Raw genomic sequence first — 13,222 nt, 5'->3', positions numbered from 1 at the left:
GCAAATGGGTCTAAGAGCACAGCATTCTCAGGCTTGTTGTGTGTTTTTCTATGAACTATCATAATTTCCTCTTGTTAGTTATTAGTCAAACTTTGAGGGTTAACACTGTAGCAAGAGAATGGATATGAGCAACTGCCTATTTCCCTCCATCTTGTTTTTGGAAAACAAAACATGGACTAGAGGCTTACTTACGAAAGATCTCAGTGAAAGTTCTTACCTCTGCAAATAACCTAGACAAGCACCCTAGGTGAATGGCTGGCCTCTCCTGGTTACTGTTGTGTACTGCTATACAGTTGTACACAGTTATATGTTGTACACAGTTTTTATTTCTGGTAAGTTAATTCACTTCAGGAAGCATAGCAGTGTAGTATACTGTGATACATTTAAAATCGCCTCTAGAAACTTTATGATGTAAATGTAATTTGTCATCTAGATCACTTTGTTCATAATTAGAGTAATATTCCAGCACTTTCAATAATCTTAGGGGAGGGGCATTAGGAGGAAGAACAATAAGGGACTTAAGCCAACAGATACCTGAGCTTTTTAGTTTGGCCTCTGTCAAATCACTAGTTCAGTGAGCTCACTTTGTTTCCTAAACCAGTCTGAACCTCTTTTGTTATAAAATGAGATAATGCCAGACTTGTAAATTTACTGAGATTAAGCAAGGCCCTAAATATGAAAGCCTAGCACTAATATTCACATGCTAATGAATAAGGTATGAAATGTTGATCTGGCTGACAAAGGGCAGTAAAAATAGGAGATAGCAATGTGGCATAGTAAGTAAAGCTGCTACTTGGGATGCCAGCATCCCAAAAGGCCACCAGTTTCTGTGTCAGCTGTTCCGCGTCCAATCCAGCTCCCTGCTAATGGCCTACGAAAAGCAGTGGAAGGTGCTGTCTGGGCCTCTGCCACCCGCATCAAGACCTCAGTGAAGCTCCTGATTCCCTCCTGGCCCAATACTAGTTGTTGTGGCCATTTGTAGTATGAACCAGTGAGTGGAAAACTCTGTCTCCCTCCTGCCCTCCCTCCCCACCGCTGTCTGTAACTCTGCCTTTCAAGTAAACAAAAACAAAAAAACCTGAAAATAACTTTGGACCAACTTTTCTTTAAAAGAAAAAAAATTAATTAAGCTTGGCTTATCTTTTTTTAGTATTAATTCCTTTCCAAATTTTAGAATTTCTGTTAAGTAACTGGCTTAGGTCAATCTAGGAATTAATACTTTTTTTAGATTTATTTTCTTTTTGTTGCAAAGTCAGATATACAGAGAGAAGGAAAGACAGAGAGAAAGATCTTCCGTCCAATGATTCACGCCCCAAGTGGCCGCAACGGCCCATACTGCGCCAATCCAAAGCCGCGAGCCAGGAGCTCTTTCTGGGTCTCCCACTTGGTGCAGGGTCCCAAGGATTTGGACCATCCTCAACTGCTTTTCCAGGCTACAAGCAGGGAGCTGGATGAGAAGTAGGACCTCTGGGATTAGAACCGGCACCTATATGTCATCCCAGCGCGTTCAAGGCAAGGACTTTAGCTGCTAGGCCACTGTGCCAGGCCCAGAATTAACTTTTCTAAAGTTACATTTGATGGTGTTCATTGAAATAGCAATTACAAATTTATGAGCTATTATTTTTATAGCCTCAAAATTTATTGCAAATATTGAATAGTAAAGTTGTTAAAAAAATAAACCAGAACATTATGAATGAAACAGGTAGCTAAGAGATAGTTTTAAAAGAGACAGGCCTTTTTTCTTTGTTAAGATTTATTATACTTGAAAATAAGAGGGAGAGACAAAAATTCTGCCCTATTAAAGGCACCTGAGGAAAACTCAGGGCATGAGCTCTCTTGTGTGTTTCTCTGTTTCTCTTCCTCTAAAATTTACATATATGTATATTTAGATGGCAGACTCTGAATTGGTACTACTAAATGCATGAATTTAGTTACAAATATGATAAATCTGTAACAATGAACACTAGTGCAATGTGCACACAGCTACACAGAAATTCATAGTAATGCTTTGCCTGTATTTTTGACTTGCGATTTAACTCTGTCCTAAAAATGTGGACAAGAAATTACTCTCCTTGTTTAATTTCCAAAGCAGCAAGGCAGTGTAAGGACCAGTTCATCTCACTGAAGTCCCAGTGCCTGTGACAACATCTGTACAATATCATATAAATGTAAAGCAAATAAAATTACTTGATACTAAAGCCTCGTCACAGTGTTTACAAAAGGCATAATCCTTGGTACTTTTCTGAGAAGGCATGCCTCTGTAATGTTCTGACCTAAGTAATTGCACATTGCTATTTTGGAGGTAGTTACTGTCATACTGTTGCCCATTTTTTACTAAAAAACTTCATTTTGTTACAATGTGTGATATAAACATTTTAGAAGAAAAGATAAGAAGAGAAGTGATTGTTTTCCTCTCCTAAATGGGAAAACAATGTCTTACAAGATTCCACTGGCGTCACTTTCTGCAGAAGCCAGAACCTGATTCTTAGACTGGTGTTCCTTGATATTCCTGGTCCCTAGGGCTCCGTCGTCCCCGCGTCTTTAGCCGTACCCAGAGGAGCATTCCATGTGACAGGAGCTGAGTCTGTGCTAGGAACTTAGTTTCTGTCAGTATCCTTTTGGAGCAGAGAAGTTGCAGGTGAGGGACAAGACTGCAGGTGCTCCTCCGCAGAAGGGAGTGGTGCTCTCACTGGCTGCTGGTGGTCCGCTGGGACACACACAGCCCCACAGGGGGAAGCCTCCCTTACCCAAGCCCCTCTCTGCACACTGCTGATGGCTGTGACATCTGCTAAGAGCCAGCCTTATTCCTTGGTGAGACAGTTATTACGGTCCTTGAAGCATTCTTGATTGAACAGGTCTTTGTTTAACAAACGTAGCCACTCAAACTCTTTTGGAGGAAACTCTGTTGAGATCCTGAGAAGAGTGTGACTGTGGATCTGTAGGTGTCTGTAAGTGAATGAGGCAGACACAGCGGCACAGGTCTTAGGTCATATATACATGGATTATTTAAAAAAAGATTTATTTTAGTGTATGTCCTGCCAAATGTCGAGTGGAGAGACAGAAATTGTCCTCTACTGGCCACTCTCCAAATGGCTGCAACAGATGGTCTTATGCCAAGCTGAAGCTAACAGTCAGGAGCTACATTTGGGACTCCCACATGGGTGGCAGGAACCTAAGCACAGGATTTGAACTGACACTCCATATGAAATTCCTGGCATTGCAAGAAACAGCTTAACTCTCTGTATCGCAGTGCCAGCTCGTTTAATTTTTTTGGGTGGGGAGTGCGGGCATAGGGCAATTCTGACTCTGTGTATGTTGAGGCTTATCATCCCTAACCCATTAAAATCTGTTCACGCAACAGTGGAATAAAACCTTCATTCTTTCCTGTTCCTGCATTTTTTGTATTGTCTTGTCTGCTAATTGTTTTTTTAAACTCCAGGAAAAAACCTTAGCACATTTTAAAAACTGTTTTTTTATCTGTATTAAATTTACATTGCTTGTTATAAAATTCACCTACTGTAAGTATATGACTCAATGACTTTTGATAAATTTTTATAGAGTTGTGCAGCTGTGACATTAATTTAAGCTTAGAGCATTTCTGTGACCTCCCAAAATCCCTTCTAAGACTGGTTGCAGTCAGTCAAGCGTAATGTACTTATGAGTGCAAGAAGTTCATTGAGTCCTGTCTGTGCCTGTCATTAAAATCAGGTTAAGACATTGTGAACTGGAGATGGTCGAGCAGTGTGTTTGGAGTTTGGGGTGTGTAGACAGTACAGGATTACTGTCAGCTACTGTTTGCATTTGTTCTCCATGGATGACTGAAAAGGAAAGAACATACTACACTGTTGACTTGTCCCTTGCTGTAATTTTCTCAGTGGGAAAGTACTCTTATGGCATTCTGGGTCGTTCAGTTTTCAAAAGTTGAATTGCTGTATGGAAAAGATCTTAACTATATAAATTACACTTGTTTTATGTTGCATTTTCAGTAGTACTGATTTCTGAGAGAATCATACAGAATGAGGAATAGAGAAGGAAAATTCGACTAACATTCAATTATATACATAAATATTTAATTATACATTATTTTATCAGTACTTTATTAGATAGTAAAGGATTTATTAGTTGTGGTATTAGATTTCTCAAACTTTGTTATGATTTGACAAATTATTTAAAAATATTTTTCTTGTTTTCATTCTACCACTTGATATTGAGATGTAAAATACAATCTCTATATGAGTACATATTAAGCATTTTATTATACGATTTACAACTCAGCTTCCTAGAGTGACTTTAATTTTAACAAAGTAAATTTTGATAATAAATATGAGACACAGAGGTAGACTTAACTGTAATTATTGAAAAAGAATAATAGCAAATGTTTGAGAATTGTGGAAACCAAGAATTTGTAACACCTGGCTTGTTACTAAGCCAATGAAAAGCAGGCTATTAAGAACAAGACTATTTCCTTTCTGTCTTTAAGATATTTCCATTGAAATTATTGGTAGAGCTAACCTTTATTGCCATTTCTCTGTTTACCAGGTACTTTATTACCGAGGTTGCCCTCAGAACCAGGAATGACGTTACTCACAATCAGAATTGAGAAGATTGGTCTGAAAGATGCTGGGCAGTGCATTGATCCCTATATTACAGTTAGTGTAAAGGGTAAATAATTGCAAATACGTTTACTTCCCTCTGGTGAATTTTATAATGTTGCCTCTCTTTAGGGGCAGTTAAAACCTTTTAACAGTTACTTGTTTGAGAGGCATAGAGACAGAGGGAGAGACATCCCATCCACTATTCACATTCCATATACCCTAAATCACTGGGATTAAGTTGAGCCCAAGCTGGGAGCCAGAAGCTCAATCTGGGCCTGTTATGGGTAGCAGGGACCGAAGACTTAAAGCCATTGCTGCTGCCTTGCAGCATTGTCTTAGCAGGAAACTGGACCTTGGGCCAATGTACTACATACACTTGGTCTTAACCAAAAGGCCAAGAAGCGATGAGCCCAGGTACTACAGTATGATATGACACAGAGCCATCTTTATTGGTGGGCAAATAGGCCACCCTGGGACAGCATTTTCTTGTGGGTGAGCTCTTCTTACATCTGTGATAACTTACTTTAATTTATTCTGTTGGGAAGCCAAATTCCTGGAAGAGATGGACACTTCCTCCACTCTACAGTTTTAAGAGATTTACTAAAAATCTTTCTGTTTGTAACTTATACTCACTTTTGCTTTTGCTTTTTAAAGATTTCATTTATTTGAAAGGCAAAATAAGAGGGTGGGGGAGAGACAGATCTTCATCCACTGGTTCACTCCCCAAATGATCAGAATGGCCAGAGTTATGCCATGCTAGAGCCAGAAGCCTGGCTTCCATTTGGTGTCCCATGGTGACAGCGGGAGCCCAAGCTCTGGGGCCATCTTCTGCTTCCCCACATGCATTAGCAGGGAACTAGATCAGAATTTATCATAGTGGCTTCAGTCAGTATTGGATACCAGCATCACAGGCATCACTTTAATATGCTGCACCACAATGCCCGCCCCTCGTTTTCGCTTTTGAATTTGTCTTCAGATCTATCATTGTGTTTTTTTGGATTCCATCCATGGTGTTGGCTGATAACACACACACAGTCTTTAACAACAGACAGAGACTCCAGGATACAGTTAACAAACTTTCCCTCCCGACACAGGTGTGTCCCATTGTGCAATATAGTATTTACATTGCAAATTTTTAATGCACACAAAAACATAGCAGCTTATTCCTTAAGGAAAAATAAAATTTGTTTCTGTCAGCTCTTGAGATCAAATTCTGCCTTCCGCCAGATTTCTGTTGTACCTGGTCCTGTAAGAACGCCCCCTCTCTGCGCAGGTCCCATGTACCCTGCCCAGCTTCCCCTGTGTTCCTCTAAGCACACCACAGCTCTTCAGTGGCTGCCTCTGCAGATGGGAATGTCATCGACAAGTCTTCTCTTAGCTCTCTCCCGGGCCCTTTAGGAAATACAACATTTGCAGTTTGTTTGCAGTTTGGGGCCTGTGTGTTTGAATGTTTTTAAGCAGGAATCTTTCTTTTCCCCTCTCTAGATCTAAATGGCATAGATTTAACTCCTGTGCAAGATACTCCAGTGGCTTCAAGGAAAGAAGATACGTATGTTCACTTTAATGTGGACATTGAGCTCCAGAAGCATGTTGAAAAATTAACCAAAGGTTTGTGATCATAAATAACTGGCTGCTTATGAACCAAGTCCTTGTTTCCTTCATGTTTGCATGTGCAGGGACATGACATTCTAAGCATTTCTGGCAGAAGTAAATTCATGGAATATTTCTTGATAAAACATACAATTTAAAAACACATAAGGCAATCAAGAATAACATTATCTAGCTGTATAACATTGTTACACAGTAAAATGTCTTTAATGCTGAACTGGATTTCATCTTTAAGGAGGAACAGCAGGCTTTGTCATCCTGACAAACTGGGCATGCAGGGGCTCCCACGGCTCGCTGCTGACCCAGTCTGTATGTTGAAGACTCAGCTTTTTCTTCAGTTGACTGTACTGCTTAGAAAGGTAACCCAACTTGCACTCAGTTGTCAGGAAGATAGCAAAGGACTAAAACGAGTTGTTAGAATAGTGGGGTTGCACTCCTGAGTTGAGCCATTTTTAGGATTATCTGCTTCTCTGTGGGTCTGCCCAGTAGGAATGTCCCATTCCACAAAAAGTCAGGTGCAGAGGCCATGTACCACCTGACATTCAGTTACGGTTTCTGGAAATGTCATGCTTCCCAGGAAGCTTGTGTTGTATGTACAGAAGCCTTTTGAAATCATTGCCTCAGCCTCTAGAATATTGGATTTATTTTACTTGTCTGCCTCCTCCACCAGCCACTCAAAGTCTTACTTTTCTTTGCTTCAGTGGGAGCAGGGCCTCTCAGATGGCAGCTCTGGAGTGCAGCACCTGGAACTGTGTTAGATACCAATACTAAGATCCCAGCCTAGACCTGAATTAGAAAGTGAGAGGTGGGCCTTGGTTGTCAGAACCGTTCTTGGTGGTTCTGATAAGCACCAAAGCTCAAGAGTTGCTGTTTTAGGAACAGTATGCATAGAGGAGCTGCTTGGTAATGTTGGAGAAATCTCAATATGACATATGCCTTCTGAATAAAAGTGCTAGTAGCATTTTCCCATTTACTTATTCCCATTGCTGTGAGAAATGTTTCTGATGTGAAAGGAAAAAAATGGAATATTTTGTGGGCTGACTTTTCTATTACATTCTGTTCCTTGTCGACTACTTAGATGTACTATAGGGGCTGGCGCAGTACAAGCTGCCTGCAGTGCCAGTATCTCATGTGGGTGCTGGTTCTAGTCCCAGCTACTTCACTTCTGATCCAGCACATGGCCTAGGAGAACAGCAAAGGATGGCCCAAAACCTTGGACCCCTGAACCCATCTGGGAGATCTGAAAGAAGCTCCTGGCTCCTGGCTTCGGACCAGACCAGCCCTGGCCATTGCAGCCATTTGAAGAGTGAGCCAGATGATGGGAGATCTCTGTCTCTCCCTCTCTCTGTAATTCTGGCTTCCAAGTAAAAGAAATGAAATTTTAAAAAATTGTACTATATTCAAGATTTGAATATTCACCATCCCTGCCTTTAAACTTAGTTACGTGGTTTTAAGTGATACTAACGATAATGAAGACTTTGGTTTACAAGCATTTCAGTTTTTCTTTTTTTCTTTTTTAAAAGATTTTCATTTTTATTACAAAGTCAGATAGACACAGAGGAGGAGAGACAGAGAGGAAGATCTTCCTTCCGATGATTCACTCCCCAAGTGAGCCGCAACGGGCCGATGCGCGCCGATCCAAAGCCGGGAACCAGGAACCTCTTCCGGGTCTCCCACGCGGGTGCAGTGTCCCAATGCATTGGGCCGTCCTCAACTGCTTTCCCAGGCCACAAGCAGGGAGCTGGATGGGAAGTGGAGCTGCCGGGATTAGAACCGGCGCCCATATGGGATCCCGGGGCTTTCAAGGCGAGGACTTTAGCCGCTAGGCCACTGCGCCGGGCCCAAGCATTTCAGTTTTTCAATTAATTTCCTAAAATGGTCTCACCTTTTTAAAAAAAAAAAAAAAAAACATTTATTTGAAAGGCAAAGTTAGGGAGAGATAGAGAAAAAGATCTTCCATCCACTGGTTCAGTCCTCAGTTAGCTGCTATGGCGAAAGCTGTGCCAGGCCAAAGCCAGGAATGAAGAGCTTCTTCCAGGTCTTCCACACAGATGCAGGCCCAAGGGCTGGGAGCTGCTTCACAAGCAGAGGAGTAGGAACCTAGGTCAGAAGTAGAGCAACCAGGACTTGAGCTGCTGGTACAATAGTGCCAGCCACTAACTTTTCTTTTGTAAATACGATTTATAGGGCACACAAATCAAGGAGACAGGAAATCCATCATTTATTGATGATGCAGATGAATGAAAATTCAACTTCCTCGAAAGGAAGGAAACATACTTGGACCTTTGAAACACCTTTATTTTCACATTTGTTTAGACATCATACACGGTTATGCTGAAAAGATGGGTTTCATAGCTGAGTGCTCTAAGAAATGTGATCTATTGTCTTAAAAATTTCTGAGGGTTTTAAATGAACAGAGACCTCTGCGGGAGGGAGAAGAGAAGCCCCACCTCTCCTGTGGATAGGCAAGTTACCCACCTAGGGAAGAGAGGTGGACCTCCCTGTGACGTCTCCGTGTGTGCCGGGTAGACTAACTGCCCCTCTCCCTCACCCACCTGCCATTGTCTGCTGCGGGAATGGTTCTTTCGTTCTTTGCCAGGTGAGGTGCTAGGCTGTACTACATGTCTGGATGTTGTTGAGCTTCTCGTCACTTCAGAGTTTTGTCACCACTCAAAAGTATTAGAGACATGAAGATTATCTTTAAAGGCTAAGATCCAGCAGCTTTCTGGCGAGTGTAAGGTATTAACAAGTAGTCAGTTAAACGTGAGACCCTGACTTCCATCAGTTTCTGTGCCTTCACAGAAACTGCTCTTGGCACACTGCGGACGAGGTCGTCTACTTCCAGCTTTTTTCCTTTGGGGACTTAGAACTGGTCTGAATCCTTCATTATCACTAGCTCACTGCAGAATGGAATGGGCTTGCCCTAGAGTCCCTTTCCTTCCATAGTATGCTTTGCACACTTGCAAAAAGCATTAGGAAACCCTTAACACTTTACAACTGAACTAGCATGTGACTAATGTTTGAACTCTGTAACATCCCCAAGATTGACTTTATTTCAGGGGGAAGAAAAATGACTCAGACCTGAATTGTTTTAGGAACTGTTAGAAAAAGGTCTTTTCCATTTAATTAGTTTCTATGGGTATTGCTAACACTGAAGTATCTTCTTGTGGTATTTAATATTTTATATTCTTCTGTGGTTTACATACATTCTTGGGTCAGTATAAATCGGGGAGTGTTTGTGTACTGTGTAGAACTGGATGACGTGGAGAAATGGTACACTACTCACTGGGTGACAGGCATGAGTCACCATCAGTGTCTGCCTGACCCAGGTTATGCTGTACACTTAGGCAAACTGCTGTTTGTTGATAATGCTTCAGGTGACCAAAAAAAAGCTTACTTACACATAAGAAATGTGTTGTCTTTGCTTCTGTGGCCTCTTATATTTTCTTTCAATTGCTTTAGGTGCAGCTATCTTCTTTGAATTCAAGCACTACAAGCCCAAGAAAAGGTTTACCAGCACCAAGTGTTTTGCTTTCATGGAGATGGATGAAATTAAACCTGGGCCAATTGTGATAGAACTGTAAGTGATGTGCATTTAGTATCTACTCATTTAATGATTACTAGTACGTCTTTCTTCTTAGACCATGAATCCAGGTGTAACCTTAGACTAGATCAGCCATCAACATATTTTAAATAATGGTCTTTCCATTGTGGTTACAGATACAAGAAACCCACTGACTTTAAAAGAAAGAAATTACAATTATTGACCAAGAAACCACTTTACCTTCATTTACATCAGACTTTGCACAAGGAATGATGCTGACATGAATAACCTGGAATTTCTGTGGATTTTGCCACTTGTTAGAAACCATCACAGCTCTGTGTAGCATGTTCATCCTTCAGAAATCAGAAAGCAAGCCGTACCTGTGCCCACAGGCCAGAGTCCACTGCAAAGCTGCACCACAAACTTCAAAATCTAGCACATCACTGACGTAAAAAGACTCCTTTGGATACAGGTGTATTGCAGATTTTAAACCATATTTTTACTTTTCTATTAATTATGCAATTAATAGTATGTTTTGTAAGTTACCACTACTTCTGCCCTGCTTTGTGGAAATATACTGTTGTGGGTAGGTTTGCTCATCTTCAGACTTAATACAGCAATAAGAATGTGCGAGAGTTTATACATCTGTTCACTGTTGCTCCAATATGCTCTAACTTAGGTTGAGTTAATTTCAAACTTTGGGTTGAGGTGGGTCGAATAACATGAAGCTGCACTGTGAGGAGGTGGACCAGTTACGCTGAGGTGGTCTGTCTGGAGATGACAGGCTTGCTCCTTCGAGGTAGCCTGTCTTCACTCTGATCTGATCGCTTAGAAACAGTGTGCCTTGGCCAGATCAGCATCCCGTGGCTGTGAGTTTTTCCAGATGACCAGGTTGTTATTCTGAAAGTGAGCATACTTTTAATCATGTTGATTAACTGTTCTTCTGCGTCACATTGTTATTCTTTCTGATAACTCCAGGGTTAACATTGGAACCATCTCAGAAATACAAATTTTTACGTAGGTTTACAATGTCTTCCAAATCATGTAATCTAAAATAAGTGAGTCACTTGCTAGCATATTACAGGAACTGCTGTTTTTCTGAAAACTGATTGTAAAACCTTAAAACCTGCATACCTGATAAGTATGCAAAATCTGGAAAGATATTCTATTTTTTTTAAATATAGCTAGATAGGATTGCCATTTATTTCCTATTTAGATATACTGAATATTGAAATTCATCCATATGAGAATATGTAGGTCATTGGCTTATTGTAATTTGCCTATTTACATTACTGTTGACTTCACAGGGCATAAATAAAACTTTCATAGTACACATGAGGTGGCTATTTGATATACAGAACATTAAAATTTATGATGAGCGTTCTGTGGGTTAGATGTAGATCCTGTATATTCTGACACTCACTATTTTAATAAACAATGCATGAGGGGAATGCAATTTCAGTACTTGGCCTATTTTTAAACTAGTATAATAACCCTAGTCATGCCACTATGTATGCTTTTTGAAATAGGTAATCATAATTAGTTGTTTTAGCCCTTGTACTTCAAGAAATCTACTCTTTACTTGCAGTTGTCTGTTAGGTCAGTTCTGTTTATTAGTTTGATATTAATAAAAAGTATATGAGCCTCAAAGAATTCTCAGCCAAATTCAGTCGTGTGTCTCCTATGGATTGGATTAATTCCAGGTTCTAGAGTGATTCAGTACACAGTAGCTCTAACAGGATAAAGAATTTGCCGTAAGGAATTCCTTTGTCCAATCTCCACACTGTAAGCTCCTCAAGGAGCAATAGGAGCCAGGAGGTTTCCTCTGTGTCACTCAGAGTTCCCAGGTGCTTGGCAGCACGCCGTGCCCTGTGGAGAACTCACTACAGGTTTAGTGTTGTCAACCAGCCTTAAAATAATCCCTTTAAAATCCTATTAAAATGTAGCCAAATGAATATGTTTTCTTTTCCTCATGACCATAAGATGTAATCAATGTGGTAATTTATATGTAAAGAAACATCTGCTGTCCTTCACTAAGTATGGTTTATGAACTACAAATGCCTTTCATCAGTTATTAAAGAAGCTTACATTGACCATGTGTGATTGGTTTAGCTTTGATTCAGACCTGAATGAAATGATCAGGAGTGACTGTCTCGGAGCAGTTGGCACAGAATGCTCCACATCCCAGATTGTTTGCTTTCCAATCAGCCATTTCTAACAGTCACAACAACTGTAATAGAAATGGTTTTACATTGAAATACTGCTGCATCATAAATGAGACCATTTTAACAACTAAACCAGAAACAGTTACTGGAGATGACTTCTGAAATAGCTGTGACTTTGCAGATGGCCAGGTCTGACTTAACTGAGGATTGGTGTTCCCTGTGCTGTGTGTACATTAACAGCTTGCTTTGCCTCAAGCCTTCCTATGGAGGTGGTACTGGATGGTGAAGGAGACGGCCGGTGACTGATGCAGAACTGCTCAGGTAGGCCACATTGCAATCTCTATCCAGCTTACTTATTTAATGAAATGAGACAGAATTAATTAACAGGTGTTAGAGGAAAGAAATGGTCTGATTTTGAATGAAACAATAGAATTTATCTTTCCTGCTTGGTTGTCTTCCTGGCATACATAATCCACATGTAAAGGCCATTTAAAACTAGGAGCTATTAACAGCATTAGTTTGTATCCTAAAGAAATAATGATATATATTCAGAAGTTGTCTTTGTGACTGGATCTTCATTTATCAGGGTTGGGCACTATGCTTCTGCCAAGGACCCTTTGGGTATTTCTGTTATTTGCAGATCATGCAAGTTATCAATTTAATCATGCTGCTCTCGGTTTACTCAATTTTGAGTCCCACCTGCAGTTGTCTTGTTAAGGCTAGACCAAATGGACTTGGAGGCCTTATGCTGCCTGTGGCCAAAAGTTCCCCACACCTAATTGACATGATTAGAAATGACCCCTGCTTTTTCTGTGGAGCTTTCATTTTGGATTTAATTTTTTGTATTGCTATTATAGGGGAAGACATGTAGATTTAATACTTTCCCTAAAGAACTTATGTGTTCCCTAGGAAATTTGAAAGATTTTCTTTCTTTCAAAGGTTCTTAGCTTTTCAATTACTGTTTTCAGTAGTGTAGGATAAAGAGATGATCTGTTTCACATTGAAGCTTTTGCTCCATTTTAGAGTAGTAGTGGGTAAAATTTCAAAATAGTGGTGATGCCTCCAGGTACAAGAACACAGCCTAACAGTACGCAACAGCCTCTGGCTTTGTTTACTACTCTTAAACTTGAAATGTGCCATCAAAGTTCAAATCAGGGGCCGGCGTTGTGACACAGAAGGTTAAGCTGCAATCTGCGATGACACATCCCATGTGAGTCCCAATTGCACCACTTCCAGTCCAGCCCTCAGCTAATGTGCCAGGGAAAGCAGATGAGGAAGATGGCCCACGTGCTGCAAGACGCTCCTGGGTC

At 40.6% G+C, this 13,222-nt stretch overlaps 1 protein-coding gene across 2 annotated transcripts in view; it reads left to right on the top strand.

Annotated features, from left to right (window-relative positions):
* AIDA (axin interactor, dorsalization associated) overlaps positions 1-11,841 on the top strand; it is a 40,469-nt gene extending 28,628 nt beyond the window's left edge. The window contains exons 7-10 of one of the 2 annotated variants that reach the window (XM_004578621.3): positions 4,540-4,662; positions 6,081-6,203; positions 9,666-9,783; positions 9,924-11,841. In XM_004578621.3, the coding sequence (XP_004578678.1) occupies positions 4,540-4,662; positions 6,081-6,203; positions 9,666-9,783; positions 9,924-10,020 (461 nt within the window). In that variant the 3' untranslated portion in view covers positions 10,021-11,841. The remainder of the gene's footprint in view (positions 1-4,539; positions 4,663-6,080; positions 6,204-9,665; positions 9,784-9,923) is intronic. The other variant, XM_058669205.1, reaches the window with a different exon arrangement.
* Positions 11,842-13,222: the final 1,381 nt, after the last annotated feature.

The sequence above is a fragment of the Ochotona princeps genome, chromosome 10, assembly GCF_030435755.1.
Source record: "Ochotona princeps isolate mOchPri1 chromosome 10, mOchPri1.hap1, whole genome shotgun sequence".
NCBI classification, from domain to species: Eukaryota; Metazoa; Chordata; class Mammalia; order Lagomorpha; family Ochotonidae; genus Ochotona; species Ochotona princeps.
The sequence above is the reverse complement of the archived record's forward strand: the minus strand, read 5'-3'. Positions and strand labels throughout refer to the sequence as shown.